At 43.9% G+C, this 27,881-nt stretch overlaps 1 protein-coding gene across 17 annotated transcripts in view; it reads left to right on the forward strand.

Moving 5' to 3' along the window:
- Positions 1-4,272: 4,272 nt before the first annotated feature.
- Positions 4,273-27,881, forward strand: part of MLXIP (MLX interacting protein) — a 52,675-nt gene continuing 29,066 nt past the window's right edge. For 14 of the 17 annotated variants that reach the window (XR_013922935.1, XR_013922936.1, XR_013922937.1 and 11 more), the window contains exons 1-5: positions 4,273-4,702; positions 24,586-24,692; positions 25,022-25,107; positions 26,400-26,489; positions 26,762-26,803. Coding sequence is in view for 5 of the 17 variants with exons in the window: in XM_080354998.1 (XP_080211124.1) it covers positions 4,332-4,702; positions 24,586-24,692; positions 25,022-25,107; positions 26,400-26,489; positions 26,762-26,803 (696 nt within the window). In the remaining 12 variants the exon portion in view is untranslated. Of the gene's footprint in view, positions 4,703-16,971; positions 17,160-17,862; positions 17,889-24,368; positions 24,461-24,585; positions 24,693-25,021; positions 25,108-26,399; positions 26,490-26,761; positions 26,804-27,881 lie in introns of those variants that run through there. The other 3 variants (XM_080355000.1, XM_080355001.1, XM_080355002.1) reach the window with 3 other exon arrangements.

The following is a 27,881-nucleotide window of genomic DNA, read 5'->3' on the forward strand; positions in this document are numbered from 1 at the left end:
GACCAAACCAGAACATGGAATTCAAATCAACCTGAGGTTTGAAACCAGATATAAATCCAGCTTTTTTTTGGCTTGGACCTATCTCTACCAGAAACTTGTTTTATGAACTCACTGTAAAAGGGTTTATTGAAAGCATTGAGACGTGGAGCAGAAGGAGAGATGTAATTTTCTTCAAGATGACTGAAAGTTCTCATACAGCTAATGTTTTAGAAATAGTGCAAATATCAAGAAGTGCTTCCTTGCTACAATGCTGAATGTTGGAGCTTCAGTTACAAATACATAAAATATTAAAAAAATCATTAAAAAAAAAGAAAAAAAGAAAAAAAAAACTAGAAGCAAGCAAGTAAATCAGCTGAGTTTGTGGAACACGTGGGAAGGCCTTCCCAATAAGCGATTTACTCAGCCAAACATTTTATAGCAGAACTATTCCTTGGAATTTTTATGCTTGGGAAAGTAGTTGTTAAACATTCCAAAAAGTGCTGGCACTTACAAAACAACAAAAAATAATCAACAAGGCAGTATAAAATATTGGTTTTGGGTGGCTATCTTCATACATAAACATTGTCATGTTTTGGAATGTTCTTTATATCTAAGGGCCTGTTAGAAGGTGTAAAGAATTTTGTTTTCTTCAATACCTAATTGTTTTTCATCTTATGATTTGTATGTGTGTGTGTTGTACAGCAGTATAATTTTTCACTTATTTATTCCATCGGTAGTTATGGTTTGTACAATGTACAATGGTTTCATTTCAAAAATAAAATAAAAAATCACAACATGAATGCCGTGTGAATGATTTTATCAAGAAACTTAATCTCAGTTTGTTTTTTTTTTTTAAATTACAATAAATTTCTGGTTTTATAAATGGTATTTTAAAATGTGCATTCTATGGTGGTGTCTCATTTGGTAATGTGTAAAATTACTTACCTTTGAGTGGACCAAAGGTTTCTTGATATTGTAGCAGGATGGGGGCAGTTTGTTGCAACAACAGCAAACAAATAAATGGGGCCAATGTAATTACAGCAATCTGCAGAATAACTCGGTAGTTTGAGGTGCTTAGTGTTGGCTTGGTGCTCAGCTTGTGTTGTGCTAATTTAAATCAGTGTTGGGGATGGCATTGTATGGAGTGCAGTGCTAGCAAGGGGAAGAGTTTTGGAAAGATTCTTTACATTCAGGATGGATATAAAGTGTCCAGCTTATTTTTAGTGTTCTATGTGCTCTGTCCCAAAGTGGCCTGTGGTTCCACAGGCAGCTGAACCGCTCTGGCTCACCACTTCCCTGCTCCTGGCTCCGTTGTGTTGCCTCGCTCGCATTTACTAGGCTGCTCGGGGCATCCTCTTATCAACCAGTTTAATGTGTTCACCTGGGAAGAAAAGTACCCATTTTTATTTAGTTGGGTTGCGTTCATTGGTTTGTTTTTTTTTTCTTTTTGGATTAAATGAGCAAACTTCTATAAGGTGGTGATATACAGGATGGAACTGGAAAGAGAGAAGAGAACAGAAGTGGAAAAGAGGATGTAAGTGAAGCGGGCTGGCAGGAGGAGCGGCCCCTGAGCAGGTAAGGCTGGCGGCAGCGCAAGGAGCGGGCTGGGCTGGCGCAGGGCAGCGGGCGGGAGGCTCGCTGTGGTTTGCCTGGGAGCGGGACGTGCAGAGCCGGCCCAGCGGTGAGGGGTTGGCTGGGAGTGAGATTCCTTGAGCTCTTGCGCCTCATCAAAATGGGAATGCTTATCTTGCTGTCTGCAGATTCAGGAGGATAATATCTCACCGCTAAGTGTTGTGGAGTGTTACCGCAGGTGTATGTTTTTAAACAGCTTGAATGCTTCTCTGCTCTGTGCATGTTACAGTTGAATTCTAGGTTGGTAAATGTCTTCTCTGCTAAAAGCCTGTTTTGAAGGAACATCGTCAAACGATGGTGGCCTGTGTTTCACCTTGCACTGCAGATTGCTGGAAAGAAACAGTAAGAAAAAGTATACTCAGAAAACACTGCTGTGGCCCCTTAGTGTTTCCTGGAATTCCTGACTCTGGAGTGAAGGATAACTGGGAGCCTTGACCTCAATGCTGATCTTAAAAAAGGCAAACCAAGAGCTCTGTCCTCAAAATAACTGGATTTATTGTAAGGGTTACATCTTGCACCTGCAGTATTTGCTCTGCAGATGACAGGAGCAAACCCTGACCTGCATCACATGTTAGTTATAACCCAAGACGGCTACTTTTATTTTAAATGATGGTTTGGTGTGCTGGTAACTTAGAAAATTGCGTTGCTACCAAGCCACTTGAGTTTAACAAGTTGTCCCTCCTTGCACACAGGAAGAAGCAAGTGCGGCTTGCTTATAGATTTGTGAGGTAAATGTACAGGCCGTTGTCATGGAAGTACTGTAGACAGTGCTATCGATGGGTGGTTGTGCCGTTTAATTTTGTTCAGGTGCTGTTAACAAACTACCTGTCAGATTTAAAATAGACATTGTAAAACTATGGATGTTGTTTTGAAATGTTTTCCTTTTTTTGCCATTAGAAGAATCAGAATGCTTTGCTGGGACGAAACATTGCTTTTTAATAACAAACAACAACTTAAGGTAACAATAACCAGCTTTGAAGCTAAATATTGCTATGGTCTTTTCTTAGGAATTTGAGTCATATGCGATGCTGACTAACAGCTGAATGTTGCTCTTCATTTGTAAAGATTTCTAAGAGCCCTCATGTGATGTGACCATTCCTCACTGCTCCTTTCATGTGTGGGGAAGTATTTGACCTACCACTCTGCCCCTAAACACAGCGATCCATGTTTTATTTCATTCTCTCTAATTGACAATGTTACATCTCTGCAAGGGTATAATTTTGATATTGCAGGAATGCCTCTTCTGTCTGTGCCTGAGACTTGCATTCTCTATCCCTCGAGTTTTCCCTTGATCTTATTTCCGGTTTTACAAAGCGGAAAAAATAGCATGTGGCAATTCAATGGGATTTTTTTCCCTCCTGAGGATGACTGTGTAGAAGAGCTTGGTGGTTGGTTGGTTGGTTTGTTTTTTCTTTTAAGTATAAGGTCCTAGATCTCAGAGAATATACGCAATTTAGTATAAATGCTTTGGAGTGGAATATAATTGGAATATAATATATAACTGGAATATAATTGCTCTCCTGGTGATGGAGGTTTGCTCCACAGGGCAAGCTAGAGACCTTTTGACTCTGGATATAAATACGCACATACACAGGCTTTTGTGCTGTAAGCTGCTGTTCTCCCCCCATACTAACACATCTACCGGCCCTATCGCTGCACTTTCATCTTGACCTAGAGATATGTTGCTTCTGTTACGCTTTTGAGAAGGATGAAATCTGATCTTTTCTTGCCCTGGAACAGCCGTGCTCACTTTCCACACGCCCCTGGGCAGGTACGTGGGTGAGGCGCGAGCCACCGGGCTGGCAGGACTGTGTCGCAAGCCGTTCTCCGCAGCTGGTCCCTGTGGCCGTGGCTGCAGCCTGCCCGCGGCGGCTCTCCGGCTGCCTCTGTGGCTGCCCTGGCTTCTTGCAGTCTGCTGCTGGAAAACAACAAGCAATTCACTGTATTAAAGATTGTTGAAATCCATGAGATACTCATGACATACACTGTCGCATCAACATCTTTCAGCCAGTTCTGGGCTGTCCTCTGCACTTTTTCATGTTCACAGGAGACCCTTAAGCTTATGGATGTTTTTCTAAGTGTATTGGTAAGGCATGCAGGGTTTTGTGAGAGTGACCACAGCCTCCCCGGGCCCTTTCTCAGCCTTTCTCAGTGTCATGGTTGACAGTGGTGTAAGAGAAGGTAAGACATGGCGGGTGTCGCTCCTAGCCGATAACCGTCTGGTTCTGGGTGTGTGGGAGATGGCAGGATGGTCCTGCCTTTCCTCTCAGTGAGCTCCCTTGTGACTAAAGGGCAGTGGGGTGAGCGAAGGTGGCCTCGGGGGCTGCCCTGAGGAAACGCAGCCTGCAGGGCGCTGGCGGGCTGCGGCGTTCGCTGAGGGAGGACACCCTTGGGCATGTTTTCCAGTGCCCTTTGAGGTGGGTGATGGCGACCTGAGGTGACATTGCCTCGAGGGGGCGGTGGCCTGTGGTGAGGGAAAGCGGCCTCGGGGGCGGCAGGGGCGGGACGGGCGCTTTGCTGAGGGACCGGGCCCGGGGAGCGGCGGCCCGGGCTCGCTCCCGCGGGCGGGCGGGAGCGCGCAGGCCGCGGGGGCGGGGCGGCGGCGGGGCCGCTCGGCGCCTTTAAGCGGGGCCAGGCGGGGCGGCGGGGGCCGGACCGGGGCGGAGCGGGGCGGTGGCGGCGCAGAGCGGGCGGCGGGCTCGGCCGGCGGCAGCGGGGCCATGGCCGCCGACGTGTTCATGCGGCCGGCGCGGCTCCTCGGGGCGGCGGGGCCGCTGTCCCCCCGCACGGAGCCCGACGAGGACTCGTCGGACACGGACGATGGCGGCGCCTCCCCGGGCGGAGGGCGGCGGTGCGGGCCGCGCCGGGGGCAGCCCCCGGGCCCCCAGATCATCCACTCGGGCCACTTTATGGTCTCGTCGCCGCACAGCGAGCACCCGCCCAAGAAGGGCTACGACTTCGACACGGTCAACGAACAGACATGCCAGACCTACCAGTTCGGGGCGGCCCGCGGCGGCGGCGGGGCCGGCGGGCGCCTCAGCATCGACGCCTCCCTCACGAAGCTCTTCGAGTGCATGTCCCTGGCCTACAGGTACCGGCCGCCGCCCTTGGGCCGTGGGGCGGGGGCCGGGGGGGGCCGACCGGCTCCCGGAGTGAGTCACGGCGGCGGGGAAAGCCCCGGCTGGGCGGCGGCGGGGGGAGCGGGCCGGGGACCCGGGGGCGCGGTGAGGGGCGGGAGGGGCGAGGCCCGAGGCGATCGGCTGGGGCTGCAGGAGCAGCCGAGCGTCGCCTTTCCGCGGTGGTACCCCCCTCCCCACGCGTGTTCGTGTCGCTTTTGTTTGCAGCGAACTTCAGGATCCTCGCGGGCACTTTCCGTAGGCCTGAGCCCGCGGCGGGGAAGCGGCGCCTCAGCGCTCGGTGCGGGCGGGCGCAGCGGTTGTCACCGCGGCTGCACCGGCGCGGGCTGCGGCCGTGAGGTGGAGCGGGAGCCCGTCCCCGGCGTGGGACGGAGCGCGGCCCCGCCGGCTCTCCGCGGCACTAGAAAATGCTCCGGCGCCTCACGGCCAGGCTGGAAGTTAGTGGGAGCATCTAGTGCTGAAGAGTGTCGGGAGAAACCCCGAAAGGGCACAGTAAACGTTTGTGCCACAGCCTGCGTGAAAAACAGACAACTCTTCTTTTTTTTTTTGCTTTCCTCAGTTTAATTTTTATAAGAAATTCAAGAAAGTGGGGTCTGTCATTGTTTCCTTTGTTCCGGTGGCTGCAGCTGGTGGTAGCACTTCCTGGGTTTATCTGCGCCTTTCGCCCAGACTTCGCGTTTGCTTTTCGTCTATTTGATAAGGTGTTATATTCGCATTTACTCCCTTTGTCTGACATCTAAAATGGAGGCAGAGCTATGGAATAGAAGTGTTTTGAAAAGATGTGTGCCTGCTCGAGTCTTTTGTTCCAAGAGATATAGCAGAAATCGGATCCAATCTGATGTTCTCTGTTGAGCATATTTTGGAAGTTGATTAAAAGGAATGATGGAAAACCCCTTTGAGCATATCAGCGCAAATGTTTATTTTCATTTATAGGAACAATATTAGCTTGCTAAAAGAAAATTAACTTTGCCCACCCCAAATTCCTCTAAGCGTTGCTTAATGAAGAGGAAACAATAAACCTATCCGTTCTGTACGGTTAGTGGGAAAATGTAAGTAGTCTTCTCATTTTGGTAAATTTTATCAAGCAAGTTATTCCTTACTGGCAAGAGAGCAAATCTCGGGTAAGGTGTGCACAACAATGGACATGAATTCTTTGTGTTCACACAATAAATAAAAATGTAAAACTGGAGTAAAAATTAACCAGTCTGCCTTTATTGTACAAGCTGAGAGGAACATGCAGAGGAACCACAAGTACTGCAAGGGAGAAAACTGGACTTCTCGTCGGCCTCTACCAGCTTTATTTTGTGTTGTGCTTCCACCAAAATCCTTGGGATTCTGAAACTGAGGACCACATCTAATGCAAAGGAGTAATTCTGTGATACTAATTTGATAATCCTGAACTCTGAGGTAGATGCATAAATTGAGCACCAAATCTATTTTAGCAGAGATTATTTTGTGCTGCTTGTTGGTGGTAGTATGAGGCAAGGTGCAGAAAATATCTTCTTAGAGGCTACTAAGAAAAACAAATTCTTAATACTGTTGTACTCGGATACCTTAAGGTTTGCTTAGTTGCAGCGATGAAACATCCTGGCTGGATTCAGCCTGCTTACTCAATGGCTTTGTGATAGATTCTGTAAATATGCCTGACAAACCAATGATAAAATTGGGATGAAAAAGAATTAATGTTGGAACTGTATGACACTTGGGTAAACAGCAAACGCCTTTTGTTCTGTGCTTCAGGATTGATTTGGGAAGAATTAGTTGGCTTATGGAGATGTTTTCATTGCTGTTGCTTCAGCTGTATCTTTCCCATTAGCTGATCTAGCACTGACAAAACATGCAGATTTCATCCTGCCTTTGCTGGATAGAAATTCACTCTAGAAAAGAACTGAGGGGGTGGAAACCAACACCAAAAACTGTAAAACTAAAAGGCGAGGAAGTGTGGGTCTTGCTTTGTGGCTGTTGCAGGAACAGCAACGAGGGGCATGAGCTAAGTCATCGTGTTTCTGGAGCTGGGGTGATGCAGCAATGTTAAATACTAAACCAAGGAAGTTGCTGTAACAGCTCTGTGTGTAATATTTATTTACACTTGACAGCCATTGCTAGTATTTCAGTCTTTAAAGTTGTAAAAAGAAGCACTGAACTGCGTGGTATCCATCAGCTTTACCAATGGGCTAGAAAGCAAAGTTTTTCTAGATTACTTGGGTCATTACCTCGGATGGTTTATGTTTGACAGTGACCAAATTTATGCTGAATCACGTTCACGTTGGGATGCACAGTGTAGCCTGGGCTCTTTTAATTGCACTGAAACTTCTTTTTTTTTTTTTTTAAATATGGCTTTGTGCTGTTAACTATTAGACTTTTTATGATAAAAAGCTGTTTCTGAACATGAGGGAAGCGACTGCCTCGTACCTTTGAGCAATACAAGCTAACTTGATCTTAATTTTCATCATAGCTTCAGTCACATATCCAGTTGCACAGGTTGGAAATCCTCATTTCAGAGGAGCCATTTCACGGGGGAAAATATGACCACAGCACATTCTCCTGTACAGTTAGGATATTAAAACAATGTTCTTTATCAATAAGTTACTTATAAACACTGAGGTTTACAGCAGGTATCACGCGGGCTGTGCTTTATCTAAATGTCACCCGTTTTTCTCATGAGATTGATTACAGGAACTGTACCACGCTGACCAAGGTAAAAGAACTCAGGTTTTCCTTTTCTAGCCCTTTCTATCTCAGCCCTTTAAAACAACGTGACCTTGCAGATGCTGGTATGTGTGGGCAGCTGTAGTTGACCTATGGCAGCAGGGCACTTTAAAGCTAAAAATCTGTTTTAAAATGTGCTTTCTGAAATGAGAATTCTCTCTGCTGTTTGTTCTAATGAGAAACCATGCTAATGGTTATATGGCCTGCAGTGGTTATTAAGCAGAATTAAACCAAATGATTTGTAATCTTGATATTTAGTCTAGTAAAACCATTTAATAACTTTACAATTATCCAAATAATTGCTTTAGCCAAAAGTAACTTCCCAAAACTGAACTGTAGTATGAATTGTTCCGACCGCAGCATATAATGAAGTTTTTTTCCCTGAGATGGGGTCAGAAGAACTTTTTCTCTTCATTTTGGAGAGCTGTGGTGTTCAGTGAAAGAATAATGTTCAGCTCCTTGTGGAATGCAGGCTGAAGGTTTATGGGAAGTGGAAATTACGCTTTACGGAAGGACACTGTAAACCATTTATTGTCCTAACGGGCTGGACTATGGGGATGTTGGACTCTCCTGTGGAAAGCTCTGCTTTGGGAACAATGACGTACAGTTTGTTTAAGGTCCAAAACCTGAAATATGCACTTGAAAGTGCACATCTGCATATTCTGAACTCTGCCTGTGGAGCTCTGAAAAATGTGTGGTAGGAATCGGTGGCATTGTGCAAGTTTATCTGCAGGGTTTGGATGCTGAGGTTGTGGAGGTAAATCATGCTGCAAGGACCTGTGTCACCATTGCAGGGAGTAGGAAATACAATGTATTACTCCTGGAAAAAGTAGATTAAGTAGATTTAAATCAATACTTCAGTTATTTTCTGTAGGTGTAAAATGGGTAAGTGACAGTACAGGCTTCAGTTTAGTCACCCAGCGTGTCTTACCTGTGCCCTGCGATGAAATGAGAGGTTGATGAGGCTCATGTAAATCATTAATTTTCTTTGTGAAGGTTCCCCTTGTACAGTGCTGGGGAGGAGGTGTCTGCAGTTGAAAGAATGGTCTGGTCAGTCGTGTACATCACGTGAACAGCGTGCAGGCTTCGCTCGAGGAATTATTAAAGATACTACTCCGACTCAATGTGGGTGATGTTGTTCTTAAACTCCTGTTAAGTATTATTATGCCAGTTGCTGTCCATCTTACTCAGCAGTAGAATACAGTAGGGTAAATGAAGATGACTTTGTGGGCTCGTTTGTTATTAAGTAGCCTCAGAGTTTTCTGACCTTCTAATGAGAGCTTAAGGAACGTGCCAGGTGTCAAGATTGGCGTCAAATACTTGTCTAAACCCTCTGGATCCTGCTTGTTAAAGTTGCACAGAACAGGAGAGCAGGGTCTGGGAACCGTGATGAACGCTACCTTTTGAAAAACTTGCCAGGTCATTTTTAGGTCTCATCTCTCCACTTTAGCAATATGACCCCATCACTTCATGTAGATGTAAGCCAAAAATATTCCCTTCATCAGTGGACTGACATTAGGGATCAGCTTGTTTCCAAAGCACCTTTGCCACATATTCTTTGTTAATGCAGCGTGTGTTTTGGGAAGTTCTTAGCAGTGGGGAAAGCAGGTTTGAGATTAAAAACCTCCAGAATTTAGTTACATATTTTTTATTCTGCTTGTGGAAGCTGCTCTGATAAAAACACCTGTATTCATGCTGTGAATTAAGGCTGGCTGGAGCAGAGTTGCTGTGTTGTACGTACCCATGGTTAGGGTCATCTCAAAGCAAGGATGCTATATTCAGAGCGCAATATGAATCAGGATGTGGTTACTGAGCCTCTTACCTCGCTTATGTCAAATGCTTGATATAGTCACAAGCTTTTAAGCTCTGTATAAGACACACTTTTAAATTCCACCTTGACAACCTTGAACCTCAGGAAGATTTGCAGAAAGATTGCTGAGCTGTTCTGTTTTCAACGATGCATTTCTTTTGCCAAAGTAAACATTTAATAGTGATAGTGTGAAAAGGCCTTGGTGGAAATTAAGGTTTTGGTGTCTTCAGGGCTACACTTGACTTACAGGAAGAAAAGCCAAATTCTGTAGACAGAGATTCAGATTCTGCTTCTGGCTATTTTGGTGGCTCTGCAGGTCACAAGCTTTTAGGGGTTCCTGTGGGCCTGGCTGTATGGGGGGCAGTAGTCACATTTTTCATTAAAAAAACCATGTTGATATTTTGATTTACCATTTAATCTGCATGTTTTGTTGTAGTTCTCCTGTCTTGTGTTTTCACACAGCAAACAGCTGTTATTTTCTGGCTTAAATACAACATGGATTTCACAATCATAATTTTTGATGGGTTGCTGAAATAGGGAAGAGGGAGCTGGTTTGTCCTCAGATTGCCAGTTCACAATGAATTTTGCGTGCTCTGAAAAAAGCTTGGCTGAACTGTGAAATTTGGAGTTCCTTCTAGTGAAATTTTAGGTTGCATGATTATGGTGTGCTTTGAATGCAACAGAATTTGATGGCAACAGAAATTAACACATTGTTTTCCAGTTGTCTCCCCTTTCCCTGTTTTAATTTCTTTCTGCTGAGTGGCAAGAGGCATTAAAGCCAAGAAACCTGAAATTCATGTCTTAGCTTTACTCATGTTTTTCCACATGCTCGTTTAGTAGGTCACTGAATCATTCTTGATTGTTACTCTCCCTCGCTGGAAAAGAAAAAAATCCACTCTTTTGGAAGGCAGAATTGATACACAGTCACTCCAGCAGCTGCTTATCTGTCTGTGTATCCTAAAGCTATGATTAGCCTTAATCAAACAAAGGGGTATCTAATGGAGCAGCAAGCTGGAAAGTGGTGGGGAGGAATAAATGGCGCTTTTTAGCCGTATTGGGCTGGTGGCTGGGCATTTCTGAAACGTCAGAAAGGCATTTTAAATTTGCACAGAAGTTGACGGGCTTGAAGCAGAAATCAAGCTCTCCAAGTTGTTTTGTGCAAGTGGAATTTTTCCCCTAATAACAAGAACTCGGAGATCTGTTGCAGAGAAGGAAGAGTTGAAAGGGCAAGGAGTGAGCTCACTGAAACTTGGAGTAAAATTAAGAAGATCTTCGAGGAATGCATTGAATGAATTAGAAGAGCCAAGATAAAGCCACACAGTGGGCTGGATGGTGTTGATAGGGGATGTCACAGGGGTGGAAACAAGAAGAGGAAAGAAAAAAGATACAGTAAAGTTCAAGTCAACCAAGTGACCTTTCAGCTGACTGGGTGGGTTTGAGCCGGGGTTAGAAACTCGCTGTGAGTGAGGAAATGTTGAGCGCCAGGGTGAGAGGGAACGGCTGCAAGGAAAGTGAAGTCTCTGAGTGTGATAGGGACCCTGTGGAGAATAAAAGAGATTGGAGTTAGAGGAGATTTGATAAAAAGGACTAAGGTGAATGGATAATGATGAGTTGAGGAGGAAAGAAGATGCTGGTGCAGTGCTGTTCAGGGCAGGAGAAACAGGTATGAATGGGAAGATGGTACAGGCAAGGGTAGATGATTGAAGGTGTGGCTGGAGCCAGAGAAGTCCAGTGATTCTTCCCCGTGCTTTGATCTGTGGTGGGGGAGGTAGATAGGGAGCATTTCACAAGGGTGTGCCAGATAAAGGGAGAGCTCGCTGCATGGACCCAGATGTGGAGGTCATGGATGATCAGGCAGTAAAATGGGGGCAGGAGAGCGGAGGTTCCTAGTTTGGCCGTTCTAGTGCTGCCTTGCTTCCTCTTGCTGTTAGAGAAAGCTTTGTCTTTCTAAAACAAAGCAACAAACCTTATCAGTTTAGAAACTTGGAGCAGTTTGGGTTTAATCTGGTATTTCATTTTTAATTAACAGACTTCAGGCTATATGCTTGCTACTTCCTTTCCTTTGTATGCAGAAATTAATTGCATTTACAGTTTTCCTTGTCTGTCCTTTGATATTTAACATCACTGGCAGAAGCAGTCTCTTTAAAGACAAAACTTCTAAGCTACTTCTGAGGAAAAAGACGAGCTTTTTAAACTCTTTGATGGCTATAGAAATGTTTTACAGCTTTCACACAATTTTCCTTTTACTCGGGGAAGGAAACCTTTAACATGTCTATAAAACAATTATGAAGATGATTAGGAAAAGTACTTGTTTCAGTTGCCTCCAAAGAAAATAGAGTTGTTTCTTTGTGTTTCAGACAGTGATGGAAAAACTTGAATGTGATTGTTTTTAGTGCAAGCTAGAGTTACACTATTGTCAGAGTTTCTGAAGCAGGAAGGCTTGAAAAATGGGGTTAGGAAAATCTAAGTGTTCCAGAAATCACTTCTAATAAGGCTTACTACTAGAACAGACATTTTAAACATGGTCTTTTCAAAGTATTCTTGTTTCTTTGCACAAATAGGAGTTGGAACATCATTTTTGTTTGTTTGTTTTGAATGTAAAACAGCTGTCTTGGTGCCTTTCATAATATAACTAATATAGACATATTTTTGTAAGTAAAGCTGTAATCGCCATCAGAAATGTTCTAGTGTGCGTTTGCCACAGCTTATTTACTTTGTGACACAAGCACAAAGCTTTTCACTAGCCCTTAGTTTCTTGGCTTGTTGATCTTAGATAAACCAGTTAACTGCTTTTTCCTCCCTTTCTCCCGTCTAAAAATGACCAGAACAGTCTCAGTACCCCGGAGTCACAGATGTGTGTACGGATCTGTTTGAAAAGGGGAAACAAAGACATGAAGTTTAGAAGTGAGCTCACATAGGAGTCTAAAATAAAGCTGTATCAAAGATGACACGTCAGCTATAAAAATAATAAAGGAAAGAAGCAGAAGAAAGGAGGGGAGGAGGAAGAAGATGTGCAGCTTACTGACACCTCTGTTAGAAAAGCTGCTGGCCCTTGTAACTGATGAAGAACCCTACAGTTGCAAATTACAGGGTAATAAAACCAGGCTGGTATTTTAATGGTAATTGTAATTGGGGAAGGCAGGGTTCTGCTGGCTGCCTTGGGCGTTCGCTGGGCTGCCTGTGAAAAGCACCCGCTCCCCACGCTGACGGGTGGTTGTGGCTCTGGGACGCATCCGCGCTCCCATCACGAAAAGGATGTGCTTCCCAGTTGCCAAGGAAGCCTGAACATCCACAGCATCAGCTCTGGTTTGCTGAGTCTCTTGCTGATGGTGGCCACCTGGAGAGTCTAGAAAGCCCTCCTGCTGTTAGACAGAGGGGAGCTGGATTTTTCACCTGCGGAGAGCTGTTTGGCTGGGCTTGGCAGTCTGAGTGGTGTCAGCCTCCTTGAGCTGATAAATATCCAATTGCCATGTGAGGTGTGACCCCTTTTTGCAAGAGGGATTTGTTTAAAAGGTGAACATGCCGCTCCCATTTGCTGAAGGACTCTGCCTGTAAGGAAACCACCTTTACTCTGCAAGTAACAAATGACGACGGCTCCTTGTCCGCTTTCTTCCCTTGGCTTGATGTGCTGTAGGTGCTGGCCTCTGCCTCACTGTTAAATACAGCATTGGATCGAGGGTATGTTTGTCTACTCAGACTCCTGTGGGGATGGTGTTTACCTTACTATCATTCTCATACATGTGATAATCTCCTGCAGGTCTCTTACAGGCATAGTGTCTCTGAGGAGGTGTTAAAGGAGAACCTGAATGAACCCTGTTGCAGTGAGAATGGTTGGCTGCAGGGTCATTGCTATTGCCTCTCTGTTAAGTAGGTTTCAGTTTGTACTTTAAGGCATTCAAACTTGGGGTGCAAGCTCAGCAAGAGATGGTTACCTTTGTGAAACACTAGTATTTTTAAGGTTGGGTTGTCCAGCTGTGCCATCAGACAGATAATAGAAAAGTGGGAGGGGAGACGACCGTAGGAAGCCATCCAGGTCCGAAGCACCGTGAAACGATTCCTTCCAGCCACACCATGGGCACTTTGAAGGTACATCAGAGGTGCAAAGCCCAGGGTGTTCGGTGTGGCTCTCAGAGCTGCTTTGTCACCTCTGAGACTGTAGACCAAGAAGTGACAGGCCAGATGGGGAGGGCCTGCAGGCTACCACTTGGATTATCATACAGGAGGGCATTAGTGAAATAATCTGATTCTCTTTAATTAGTGACACGTAGTGTGGTTAGGGCAGACTGCTGCTGACCTACAGATAACCCTTTTGACATGATACGTTTTGTGATGTAGCAGGGTGGCAGGAAAAGGGTTCATTGTTTAAGTAGCTAAGTGTGCTACTTAATGAATTGAACACTTTTTTTTCTGAAAAGCACAGAAAGATTTTAAGGACTTGTTAGATTTTAATGACTTGTTAGCTTCTTGATCCTTGGGTTTGTGTTCACAACACATTATCTACATCTGTAATGCACTAGTAGATGCTTTCTCATCTCTCTACTAGTTCAGCAAGTGCAAGGAGGCAGTGGATGCAGTCCTTTTTGTTATATTTAATGTAAGTAAGACTTGAACTTTTAATATGTGGAAATGTCTTGCTACATACAGAGATAAATACTTTTTTGGACATAGTGGGAGATATCTATATTTCCAGAGGTGCCCTTATTGCTCGTCTACCAGAGCAAGCAGAGGATATGTTTATATATAATTATAGGTAGAGTACATATGTGTTGTTTGTGCTCCTCTTTAATTGCAAATTAACAGTATTTCACTATGCATTCTCTCAGTGATTTGGGAAACAAAGGATGGCATTTGCGGAGGACAGTTCAGAGCAGAAATAGAAGAGCTGAGGCTGTTTCCAGTTGAAGGAGCAAAGGAAGAAAGCTCAAGGGATCTACCCCCTTTGATCATAAAGGGTTGTCCTTATACAAGTATAGGGACCTTCTCACTGATCTATCCAACAGTGAAGCCTGTTAGTCCTCATATATCAGTGGAGTTTTTTTAAGTGATACATATGGCTAACAAGATCCAAGTAAACACTGCAGAGGCACAAAGGACACTTTTGCTGCTGGAATTTGTCAAGTTCATTGTTTTTAGAACTGTCTAGCATGGGATGTTTACTCAAAGTCTTGGCCTCCTTCTCCCTCTGCCGCTTTGTTTGCTCTCCCTTCCCTCAAGGTCCCATAGCAACGGATGCTCTGCCAGCAGCAGTTCAAGGACACGTCAACTGGAGTGACCTTGGCCAGCATGGCCACAGGACCTCCACCAGGGCTGGAGCAAATGCAGTGACTTCTGTGTCCAACAGCCCCTGTGAGCTCGTTGTCCAAAACACTCTTCTTGTCTGCATCGCTCTGTCCGTGTCAGGGGCCTTGTGACCTTGGCTGAATTCTTACCCAGTGAAGTTCTGATGCAGGGCAGGGGTTAGACTCAGACCATCAAGCCGGGCCTGATGAGGCCCACGTGATGATGGTGTTGTGCCTTCGGAGCAGCTGGAAAGGAGTGACATGGGGGTTTCACAATAGACCTAAAAATAACTTAGATCCGCTGCATTTAGTTACCGTCTAGCAACTGCACATTCATGTGAGTGTGCATATGAGCCATCACGGGCTATTCTGCTAAATTCTTTTTGCTTCCAGATTTTAGGCTGCTAAAAATATTCACAGTTTGTGTTCACTATTGACACTATTCCCAAAGGGACAGGGGCCAAATGAAGCATGAATTTTAGAAGATCCTCTCAGTTCTTTGTGATTCTTTGAAGCCTGTGACTGCTCTTCATTACCTTATTATGCAGACTTTGGTTTTTGGTGCTGGGGTATGACAGTTGTTGTAGCCTGTGTCAGTTATTGAAAACCGTTATTTTGCAGTGTATCAGAGACAAAAGCGATCAACAAAATAAAAAAGGAAAGGCATGCATGTAAAAAGGAGAATTTTTAAAAAATAAGTAAAAAAGGAAATACCTGGGCTGTGAGCCTGGAAGCTGTTAAAGAAGTGCCAAACGAAGAGGCCAGGGGAAGATCTTGTTGTATTCCTGATCTGTCAGTCGGTGGATGTGGATATCATCTGCTGCCACACTTCCCAGAAAAAAGAATGATATAATTTGGTATTTTCTAGGATGGTTGGCCTCTGCTCATTCTGATGAATTTCTGTATGTCTGTATAGAAGCTGTAGGGGTGTGAGTAAGCTCATCTGTGGCAAGTCAAGCTCTGCTAATGGTATTTACTGCGAGAACTCCCTGCATTTGGAGGAGTCACCATATTTGAGTGAGAAGCAACACAGTGAAGTCCAGGTTCTGCTGTGCTGCATTGTGGATTCAGGAATGGGCTCTGAAACTTGCTTGTCTGTTGGCAGCACATAAAGGTCTGGTTGTTACATACCATGCTTCTCATGTTAGCTCATTCTGTACGGTGTCCAGAGAAGGTATAAATATTTCCCTATATTCAAACTCCTGCATGTTAGTATATGCACAGATACTTCAGCTTAGTCCAGCTTTCTGTTTACTTGGCAAATATCTGTGCCTGACAGGATGGAGGGCGAGAGAACTTGTATAGAAAGTACGGTGGGGACATGCCAGATGTGGGAGAGCACGAAGCAGTGAAAGGGAAGGATCTGCCTGCTTTTGAGAAAGAGAATTGAGAAGGAAGGGTTGTAGTGGGGGGATCACATTAGTGACCTGGGAACAAAGACAAAAATGACTTCTCTGGGTTTGAGGGTATGGGACTTTTAGAAAGGACAGACTGAGTCGAAGGACTTGGATGTGGTTGTGAAATACTTAGATCTGCTACACAGCCAGAGAAGTTTATTGCGTGTTGTCAGCTTATTTCACATAAACCTAGTGTTGGGATGGGAGAACTGACTTGTTCAAAGATACAGATATAATCAAGGAGGCAACTGCACTTATTCAGGTAATTAGCAACCATGCTTGACACCTAAAACCTGTTGAAAATAGAAAGCAGAGATGGTGAAATAGCTGAGAGCCTGAAGCAATCTATCCAAAAGCTGGGGCGTCCAAGTCATTGCAGTAGTCACCACGATGGCTGCTCTCTGTTAAAAAGGTAATTATCCTTCTCTTCTCATAGCAGAGACCTGCCAAATCAATGCACATATCCAGCTCACCCAGGTATGGGGAAACAAAAAAAAATGTGTCTATAAACACAGTAAAAGGACAAGCAATGTAGTTCTTCCAATTAACTTTTAGGGAGTAAGGTAACCTGATAGTTAATATAATTTTCCTTTACAGTTGAGAGGGGTTGGATAGAGTGTCATACAAACGTGCTCATCCTGTTCTTGCTCTTCCCAAGCACTGTCTTGTGTCCAGTGCTGGAGATTGGGAAAGCTGGAGCTTTGGCCCAGCCCTATAGGTGTCATTACAGCTCTTGCTAAGGCAGGTGAGGTCTGGTGCCAAGTACTAGAGTGAGCTGGAGACTGTTTTAGTATTAGCTGTGGAAAAAATTCCAGGCAGCACTTTCACTGTTTGCTAACCTTTTTTTCCCGCTAAATAAGAGACTTGGATTTTGCTTTATAAAAATTACAGCTTTAGAGCGCTCTCATTTTATAGCTTTTGCTTGGCACAGAAATGTTTGTTTTCCGCAGGGCAGCGTGGGACAGTACATGTCAGTGGCATTTGGGTCTGGAAGCTCCAGATAAGGCCAGTTTGTGTTGCTGCGTTGCTGCTCTCTGTGATAGCAGCCTGGTGCTGCGCTGCTGCCAGGAGGTGCTGGATATTCTGCTGTATTGTGAAAGCAGCCGGCCAATATGTTTGTGACTTGAATGACTCTGTGATCTGAGTCATTCCTCGTATGACGGAGGAGTAATCTGTAATCAAACTGCATGGGAACAAGAGGCATTCCTGTGTTCTGGTCAGTCTCTCTTGCTGTGTGAAATTGTTAACCCTTCATAGGAAACATGCGATTAGATTTCACTCATTTACTTTATCAAACCAGCAAATGTTATTATAGAGCACAGCTCAACTTAGAAACTCTGTAAGTAGATGCACAGAAATCTGCAATGAAAGCCAACTCATTACTGTTTCTAATAAAGTTTTGGTCTGTGAAGGCTGTTGTTTAGGAGCCCAGCATGCATCCCATCTGTTTTCAGTATCCAGTCATACAAGTAGAACACTCAGATTTCCAGTAAATATCTTAGCAGAGCTTAAGAAGCCTAAAAATTTTATTAGCAGTTTTTATTAGCACATTAGTAGGCTTGGGGTCTGACCTCTGCATGTGGTGATTGTGGCCTGTGGGGATACAGCAGGCTTTTGAAATGGGGAGACGGATCCCAGGAAGCTGAGAGAGATTGTTTCTCTCTATAGCAATAAATGTGCAAGAAATGTTAATTACCTTTCATTTGAGCATTCTATGGGGCTCCACAAAAAGAAGGCTGAGGCTGGTTTATTGTGATTTTGGCACATGGGAAAAACATGGTTCAAAGAAGGAACTTGTGCAAGTGTCATTTAGGGAAGAGTGTTTGTTGTTTTGTTTGTAGTAAGATTCAGGGAAGTGCTCTCACTGTCACATGTTTTACTCAGGAAGTTGCCACTTGCTTTGGGACATATAAACCATCTTGGACCATTTGGAAATGCATTCTTGGTAAGGAAAGGGGATAAGTCAGTCCAGCTGTGTCTTTTAACTAGTGCACAGGCGAATGGAGTCAGAATTTCTGAACTGTTCTTCTGGTAGATATTTAAGCATGAGGGTTACTGTGAGCAAAGCGATGGCTTTATAAGGTTATACTGCAATAAAACCAAGGTCTTTCTTACACCAGCTGCATGTAGTGAGGTTAAATATTGCTTTATAAAGTTAACTGCTATGAAACATTTGTCAATGCCCTATGCTGTGTTGGGCATGGTGGCCGTGACCACCATCATTAGAAAGTTGCAAACTCTGCTTTTTGGCTTCACCTGGGCTGCTTTCCTAAGGACGGGGCTGATCTCTCCAGTGCATGGGAACCAGACATGTCCCTCCACTTGCCTGGTCCTGAATGGGCAATGAGAGACACCTGGGAAAAGCATGGGGAGGATTGTGTGCCACCAGCATTAGGATGCTTCCCCGCCATGTCCCAGCTAATTAACGAAGGGTCGCTTGCATGGCCCTCCCTGCAGTGCTGCAGCTGAGTTTGCACAGCTCCTGTTTGAGCTGCTGGCCCTGAGATGAAGGTTTGTTCCCCACTCGTCATTCTCTGCATGCTCAGTGTTCCTGGGAGGCTGTGCCCTGTGACAGGTGAATCCCGCGGGGTTTCAGGGCTGTGCTGTGGGATGTGGCTGCTCCTGCAGCAGGGACAGCAGGAACTGCCGCCTCGCAGGTCTGTGCGATGCTCATCTCTAATTGAAGGGCTGGGTTTGCTGAGGGCATTGTCAAAGCATTTGTTTGCACTTAGATCCAACAAAGCTCTAAGTACAGACTTTTCCTGTGAGGTGTGCACAGCCTTTTAGAGGTGCTTTTATTTTTTCTTTTTTTTTTTTTAACTCTTAATTTCCCCACTTACCCCCATTCTGGTCTGTTTTATGTTAACTCTGGAAGTGGTTTTCTCTCTACATTATCTTTCTATGAGATTTTGGTTTTGATCTTTCAGTAGCCTTAGGAGTAACTCAAGAGTGCCTTCAGTCTGCTTATGTCTTTTGTGTAGCTTCTAGTTCAGCTTTTATGTAAACTTTGAATGAACTGTGTGTGCTGTTGCAGTCTCAAGTCTTTAATAACTGGATTTTGTACTAAGTCTGGTGTTTTTCACGCTACCGGGAGCTGGTTGCAGACAGCTGGTATGAAGGCTTTGTTGCACAAAGGGAGATGTGGGGGAGCGCCTCTTCTTTTTAAAACACTTAAGTCGCTTTCAGAATAAGATCCCTGAAGTCTTGCACTATATTTATCGGCTTGTAATGTGGCTCAGAGAGCGTTACACTATCCTCTGTGGCAGAAGTGCTCGTTTCAGGTTTCTCTGCCTGTTGAGCATGGTAAACAGCTCTGGGTTCCTGGCGGTGTGTGCTGCTCAGAGAGCTGTGCTGATCTGCCACGCTGATACCACTTGTTTGGGTTTTTCAGAAACTCTGCGTGTGAAAAGTCTTTGAACCATAATTTAGGTGCTTAAAACAAGGTCCCACATTGTCACACGTCAAGCAGTTTATTAATCTAGGCTAAGGACTTGATGGTCAAGAGGATCTTGACGTGTTCATAGCTCTGTACAGGATGGTCCTTGCCAACAGCCATCCTTTTAAATGAGATGGAAAGTGCACTGGACAGCCCTATCAGTTCCTGATCATCTGTATTGGAAAACAGCTCTTTGTAATGGATATTCCGAATCTGAGAAGTTTGAGCAAAGGCCGGTGACAGAAATCAAGTATTAGGAAGAGGTTCAAACATTAGGAAGCCTAATGTTTGCTTTTAAATGGAGCTCTGTCTGGGATTAGCATCCCGGGGCTGCAGCTGGGATTAATTTTGTAGGTGTGAATAGTAAGATGCTAAAGCGTGGTCTTGCAATCCCTACACACACTCAGAAGTGTTTTTGTTTCACTTGCCTGTCTCTTTGCTCCAGCACACAATGCATATAATCTGATTCTCTGAATGAACCTTTGTTTGGGGAAATACTGTTAGTTTTGGCTCTTGGAGAGCTGAGCTGACAGGCCCAACTCCCAGCAAAACAGATTGGAGATTAAAAAACAAACTAAAACCACGCCTTCAAAAAAAAATCTTGGGGAGAAGCCAGAAAGTTCCTTTCCTGTGTCGCTGAAAAAGCCAAGCTATTGAGCTACTGGAATATCAAATCAGACTTTTTTTTCCTATTGCTTAAATCAAGAGCCTCACTACCGTCACCTGCAATAAAAGGAAAAAGCTTAGTCTACCTCAAAAGGTTGTGTGATCATATACAGGAAGGAATTGGGACGGGAAAGTGGCACAGAGGAAATGGGGTTTGGGGCAAGAGTTAACCAGGCAAAACCTCGGGAACCTGTGAACTGCACAGGAAAACACAATACGCTTCTGTAGCTCATTCCTTGTAAGCTGAATTTACAAAATTCAGATTTGAAACCAAAATAATTTGCTTACAACAATAGCACACAAGGCCAATATGGTCTGTATGAGAAGTGATTCCTGCAGGTCTGCAGTAGCTGCTTTTCGAGGTATCTCTGCTGTGTTTGCTGAGAATATATATTTGGGCAGCAGGGTCAGGCCTCTGGAATCTGAGCCGCGGTGCCCAGGGGTTTATGTTTAGATTCCATGTACGATAGATCCAGGCCAGGTGCTCTCCAAGTGCAAAATTAAAAAATAACTTCTCCTGACCTAGAGAGCCAACTATAGCCAGAGATTTTCCTTGTCCCTACATAGCAAAACAAGTGAAAGATGAGAGGGTGGAGATGAGGGTTTGACATGCGGAGTGTGGCGGTGTGTCAAAGAAATCTGTCCCACTTCTAGTGCTGTCACTCACACACTTTGGAGCCACGGGCATGTAATTCAGTCTCGCTGTTTCCTTAGTTTTAAGTGAGAGATTATGTTTCAGTTTGTTAAAGAAAGATGTAAAACTCAAACATGCTTAAGGGAATCAGGTCATGCTCTCACAATGGCCGTGTCTTTCTTGTACTTTGCTGCAAATCTTGATGTTTGAAGGTTTGTAATTGTTTTTAAAATGCAGCTGCTTTCACTGGAATTTTAAAAATTGTGTTACTCTGCCAGATTCATGCTGCATTATCTGTCTGCATGTTTTGACCTCGGTTGCCAGAGATAGTTCCTGAGCAGGGAAAAGATATGTAAAAATTCTTGGGAATGGACTCCAGGCTGTCTTGTCAAATCCAGGACTCAGAGGTGGAAATGGCAGCACATGGAAGTGGCAGCCTCGATTGTCTGCAACCTGTCTTCTGAAAACACCGCGACTCCTCTAGAGCACATCGGGGTCCCTGTGTCCAAGGGTAATTCCAGCTCTGGCTGTTCAGCTGAAGCTTTTTTAGTTGCTTTGCTGTGATCAAATCACTTGAGGAAGTTTGGTCTCAGGAGCTGGAGAGCTCTATATGGGAGACTGAACAGAGCTGCTGGAATGTATCGCACATTATCCACCAGCTATTTTTCAGCCACTTTGATTCGATCTGTGTTTAACAGTGATGAAGGTATGAAATATTTTCCTCCAGTGTTGTGTACATGAGCCAGCGCATCCTGGGCAGCACAGGCTGTGCTTCTGGCAGCAGCGACCCTGCAGAATGCAACCAGTTCCCTCTGCGATCCCCTCCTTGGGCACCATCTGTGCACCACCAACATCCTCCAGGTTGTGCCAGCGGCTGGTGTGGATCCAGCTGTCCCAGCTGGTACTGGGCAATATTTGGCCCAGGCGTCCCTTGGGGCGCTTTCCTCCTCCTCTCGGAACCCACGCTCCTGCAGGGCTGCCGCAGCTGCTGCAGAAGGAGCGAAGACCTTGTGCGCACTGACGTTTTATGCTCGCAGGTACGTTGTGACCATCTGGCTGGTTGGCAAGTTGCTCTGCCTTTTTTTGCAGGAGTCAGTATGGTTTTAGGAAACAGAGAGCAGCAACCAGTGGGTCTCTCCATTTGTTCTTTTTGTTGTTATTTTGCAGCTTTGAAATCTGAGGATGGGGTTCTGTTAGGCAGTTGCTCTCAGTGTTGTTCAAAGTAATTGACTTTCCATTGACTTTGGAATTTGGAATAGTGTCTAAATATTGTTGTCAGCTTCATGCTGGTTCCTCTCCACTGAGGCTAAAGTTGTTTCACATATGACCTCAAGCTGGACTTGTGCTTTACTCCCATGGGAACTAAAAATAATAATTATTTTAAGAATAGGTTCTTAATCACTTCCTTCTTTTGATGCACTACTTTTGTTTAGCATTTTGTAAGAATGTAATAGAAAATGTTTTAAACTACTTGTGTTTTAATTCCAGTTTTAATTGGCTCTTTGAAGATGCAAGGAGTGTACAAGAATTGACACTTCCTTTTAGTTTTTTTTTTGTAGAAAAGCATTTGTTCTTGTTATCCTGAGTGAAGATTATTAGAGTTATGTTGCTTTGGCAAACTGTCCAGTCACACAGAGCTATGAAGAGATGAACATTAAGTTGACAGATTTCTCAGTCAAAGGCATGTGAGCATTTGTCAGTGTTGGTGATGCATCAGCATGTTCATCTTCTGTCTCCAAACTATTAATGTACACACAAGAAACAGAAAAAAAAGGTGTGCTTTGATATGGGTTTAGAGGGGATGAACAGACAAGATACGCAATGATCTTGAGGCAGAGCTGGCTGTGCAGTGAGCAGTTTGCAGAGATGGGGAAAATATTAAACAAATGGAGATCCACTGTCTGCCCTGGCCCACTGGATAACAGAGAGAAAACTCTGAGAGAGCCTTGAAACTCAGAAGTGGTGTTTTGGGAGACGTGTTTCAGAAAGTGGCGTATGGGTGCAGTAGCAAAAGGGGGGGAAAAAGAGCCAGAAGGGCTTTCCTAGACGTCAGTGAGCATAAAAAGTGTGGTTGTACTGAGTGTCCTAGAGCCCAGCTACAGAAAATAACACAAGTACATTAATAATTGTTTTTCCTATTCTTTGCTAATAATTTACACGGTTTAGTATTACTTGCAGTCAATGAAGTTCCTTGCTCCAGCGAGTGTACTTGCCTTAGAGGGAGGCGATATTCTATTTTGTGGATCAAATTGTGTTTGTTCTTTGTTTCTTCTCAAGCAGCAGAGTCCCAGAGGCTGGACCAGAGCCCTACGGCGAATACACTCTGCGGGGACACGGGACTCACGAGTTTGTCACTTGTCTGCTGTCTTTTGCTGTCAATTGTCCTTTTAGTGCAGTTGGTACTTGATCTCTACACCCGCTTCCCTGTGCTACAAAAACATAACGCTTTATTTTTAAAGAGGATGAGGAGAGAGAGAGAAAAAAGTGGTTTTTTACTGTCAGGCAACAACTCACCTGATGGTGATTGAACCTGCTGCTGCAACTGGCGTTATATGTAGTAGTAAAATTGGAAGAGCAGAGGTGACTTTTCTTTGTGTGTCGCTTGTCTGAGGTCTGACATGTGCTCATCTGCCACTGGGGCAGAATATCAGAGTGTAACAGCAGTTGTGGTGCTTGCAAGGGAGAAAAGAAACGATGAGCCGGATACATGAAGAAAGTGGTAGTTTAGTATCCTACTGTTGGCAGCTCTGGCATTCTGGCTTCTTTTGTGTAGGCCATGAGGACTTTTTACGTGTTTATAGTATTACAAGTTTTATTACAAGTTTTCTTTAGAAGGAGCTGCTATCAGGAGGTTTCTCAGAGCGGGTAGGAAACGGGGAATCAGCAGTTCTGCAGCGCCAGGCCGGCCCCTGCATGGCCTTGGGCGAGCCAAGGGAAATGCCCAGCACTTCTGGAAGATGTACTTTCTATTGTAACAGTGATTTTAGAGCTTAAAACAGGGACTTTAAAGGAAAAATAATTCTGCTCTTTAAGCTCATTTGTACTGATTGTGTGACTGTGTGTACTGTGGTGCCCTAGCACAGGCCTGTTCTGGTACATCTCTCCCTAGTGCCACTGCAATTCATGTAAAAGTTGCTCCCAGCTGACCAGGCACTGGGTGATCTTTTCTGAGAAGGCAAAGTGTTTGGAGGTGATGTTCTTTGTAATGTTTCCAGATGAACCTGTTGCCTTTGCATGTGATACATTGATGGCAGTTTGTATTGCTGGTCCACTTCTGTTGTAGCAAGGATGCACAAACAGCATAAGGAGGTGTAAACTAGGCAGATACATGGCTAAAACCACAAAAAATGAGAGAGAACCTCTCGCACAATAGCTATACTTTAATATGTGACTTGAAATTTACTACATTATTAATATTTCCTGCTTCCTCTGTTCTGTCAGTAGTATGGATTAATGATTCATAAAGGTGTATTTTAAGGGATGGGTAGTTTGTGTTTTTACAGTATTCACGGGAGTCCCTGTTGCTTCTTCATTTTTCCTTCCATCTCCCACCTCCCAGGGCTGTTCACACATAAGCCGTTTCTCTTTCCAGCCTCCCCTTTCCCTTTTCTTCCAACAGACTGTTTCTAGTCTGTTGATGATCCTGTGTGCCCAGCTGCATTTACCAGCATTGTAGAATTGGTGGATAATGGTTTTTCTTGGACATTTGGTTCTTCCTTTCCAGTGCTACCAGTGTGGAAGATCAAACGGAACTGTAGAAATGGAGTTGTGTTGACTTAATGTAGGTCCTTGGGCTTGTACTTTTTTCTGTTGACAATTTGGTAGTTTTAGGGGGATGCTTTGTCTTGGAAGGAGTGTCAAGAGAAAAACTGAAATCAGAACGATTTGCTGTCTGTTTTGTTTCAGTGGAAAGCTGGTTTCACCCAAATGGAAAAATTTTAAAGGCTTGAAACTTCAGTGGAGAGACAAAATCCGTCTCAATAATGCCATCTGGAGGGCATGGTACATGCAGTGTAAGTATCACGCTGAGTTGTGTCACTTGCTATATATTTTCCAAGAGGTGTATATGTAAGAAACAAGAAGAACTAAAATTACTGTTTAATGAAAAGCTCAGAAATGTGCTGAAGGCCCAGGTGTCTTCGCCTTTGGATCAGTGTGTTCTTAGAGATGTCCACACAGAGGCTGTACTGAGCAGTCCAAGTGCAACCTGAGATCCCCGTTTCCTTTTGGTTATCTGGATGGAACTCTGGCTAGGATTTTTTCCACATCTCACCATTGAAGTGACAGAGGTCTCTGCAGAGCCTGCGTGTGCTGAGCACTTTGATTTTCATTCCTGTTTCAGACCTGGAGAAGCGCAAGAATCCAGTGTGCCATTTTGTGACTCCACTGGACGGCTCTGTTGATGTAGAGGAACATCGTCGGCCAGAGGTGTGTAAAACCTGAGGAACACACTAATGAGCTCTGGAGTTTATCGCAAGATTTTTATTCTGCTGGATATGAGAGCAGCATAGCAATTATTGCCTCTGTTGTCTTTATTTAGAAGGAACCATTAGTATAAAGGAGATGTCTGTTGAACCCATTTTTGTAAGTTTATTATATTGAGATGATCAGGGTGCAACCAGAAGGATATTTATTATCTGTGTAACTTATGCCTGTATTCTAGTTTACTGAAACGTAAGTCATAGAAGTGCTGTTTGAATAGTTAAGATTTTGACAGCCACCACTCTCTGCTGGCTGGAGATGGCTGAAGTCAGTGAGAAATCAGCGACAACTGTTTCCAGGATTCAATCTAAGTGATGCTTTGAGAGTCTTTTTTATTTAATTGATGAGATGTGATTTCTAGACAACAAGCAGTTTCTTTCTCTGTCAAGGTAACTTCACAAAAAGAGTGAATATGAGTTTGCATACTTTCATTTCTGTGCTTTTGTAAGCGTAAATGAAAACTAACATCTGCCCTCTGGCTTCTTGCAGAAAACCAGTGAGGCCCTTGGTGTGGCAATATGTGGCTCTCTCTGTACTGCATAACTCTAGAATAATTTATAACTCAAAGGAGTTCCAGATGAGTTTGTGGAACTGTCTCAGGTTTTTGAAAGAACAATGTTGGTGTTTGTGTTGAAAGATGACCTCGAACACAAGAAAGTTGTGTTAAGGCTCTCATTAGTCTGCTGTCTCCAACTTATACACTGCTATCTGTGATACATTAAAGACCCACATTGTTCCGATGCTTTTGTTGCTGTTAATGTGTGGCCTGCAAGGTCATGCTTCTCCCTGAGCTGGACATCAGGTTTCTCTTGCTTTGTGTCATTCTTAACAGCTTTCGTGTACGTGTGTGCATGTTCATGTGAAACTCTCTTTGCCTGTTTTCTGCAGAACAGGATATTAAATGCTTTATACGTTATATTTTAGTAAATTAATTTTTAAGTTTGTTTTTTTTTTCATTTCTTATCTATCGGTTATGGTTGAGCTGATGTGGGAGATGCCGACAGTGCAGTCAGACATCATCTCTTGTTTATTGTGGGAAAGATGAAGTTAGTACTGTCAGATTTGCTATTTGTGACAGCTGAACTCTGGGACAGTGTGGGCTGCTGATACATGAGCTCAAACAGAATGAGCATGCTTTCTTTTGCATTTTTTATGCCTGAATATTTGCTTGGAAATTTATTGAACATTCAACCATTACATGATTCCCTGTAATTCATGGTATGTGTTTGTGTTCTCAGGCCATTGCGACAGAAGGGAAATACTGGAAACGAAGAATTGAAATAGTCATCAGGGAATACCACAAGTGGAGAACATACTTCAAGAAAAGGGTCTGTTGGTTTACACAGTGAAAGTCACTTACTTGAACTTGATCAGGATGTTGTTGCTTTCTGAGTTGTGCCGTCACTTTTGCTAGCCTGCAAGTACACTTAAAGCAGATAGTACAGGAATACTCATCTGTTTAGTCCTACTTAACTGAAAATTATTGTGCAGGGACTAATTGTGCATGATTGGATCTTAAAAATTTTGCAAAATCCAGTATTCTGCTGACATATACAGGACCTATTCTGACTTTAACATCTGTTTCATTCTCCTTTTGCAGTTACAGAAACATAAAGATGAAGATCTTTCAAGTTTGGTCAGGGTAGGTAATACTACCAATAACTGGCAGTATTTGTGCTTGTACAACCTGCAATAAGTAACAAAGCTGTAACATGCAGTAGCTTGCATTGATTAAAATCTAAAGACAAGCATCTTGCTGAAGCCTTAATTATGATTAAACACCTTAATGTTTCTGTGCCTTAGAGAGCAGTGGAAGATTTGTAGTTTAAATTGGATGGAGGGAGAGGCTGAATGTAAATTGCTGTGGCAGAAGAAATGAGAGTCAGTGTTGGGTGCGCAGAAAGATCGATCTCTTTGAGAGCTGGCACATTAGTTTGCTTGTTACTGAGTCGTAACTGCCCCTAGTGCTGTGCTTGTGTACCTGGATCTGTGACCATGTGTGTGCTACATGTTGCAGATCTTCCTGCTGCCCACAACATGGACAAATAATGTGCCAGGACTGAAAAAAAGGGCAAACTTTAAAACCCCCTAAAGCCATCAAACCTACTTTGGCCATAGAAACTGAGGATCAAAAGCATTGTTCTGCTTTTTTTTTTTCCTTTTTGGCGCTAAGGATAAGTCCGGATCTGTTCCAGTTTCACAAAACTCTGGACTGTTTTGGCCATGAGCACCAATGCACAGTCATGGTGTTGTTGGTGTAGTTACAGCTGCGTGTTGGCTCGGCTGTAAGAACCTGACTGTGTGTGGTTTTAGTCTGCAGAAATGCAAGGCAGTTGAATTTAGCTCAGCCTGTAGTGAACCAAGTCACATCGTGTTGCATTTTCATGAGCTGAAAGTGCCCACAAGAGTATCAACATACCTTGTGCAAAGTCAGATTGTAATGACACTTAACTACATTCAGATACACTTCAAGATAGTTGTTCGCTTTGGGTGCATATTATTTTAAAATCTTTATTTAAACCAAGAAATCGTTATACTGTAGGTACAAAAATATACGTATAATCAATGAAACTAGAAAGTGTTGTTGAAATTATTTTGACATATGTCCTTCTAGTCCACATTTGGGTTTTTTTGGCAAAAACCTTTCCCAGAGTGTGGTAGTATTGTACTGAAGTTTTCTGTTGTTGCCAAGATCAGTGAGCTGAAGTTGTTGGTGTATC

This window comes from Nesoenas mayeri (assembly GCF_963082525.1).
Source record: "Nesoenas mayeri genome assembly, chromosome: 17".
Classification (NCBI taxonomy): Eukaryota; Metazoa; Chordata; class Aves; order Columbiformes; family Columbidae; genus Nesoenas; species Nesoenas mayeri.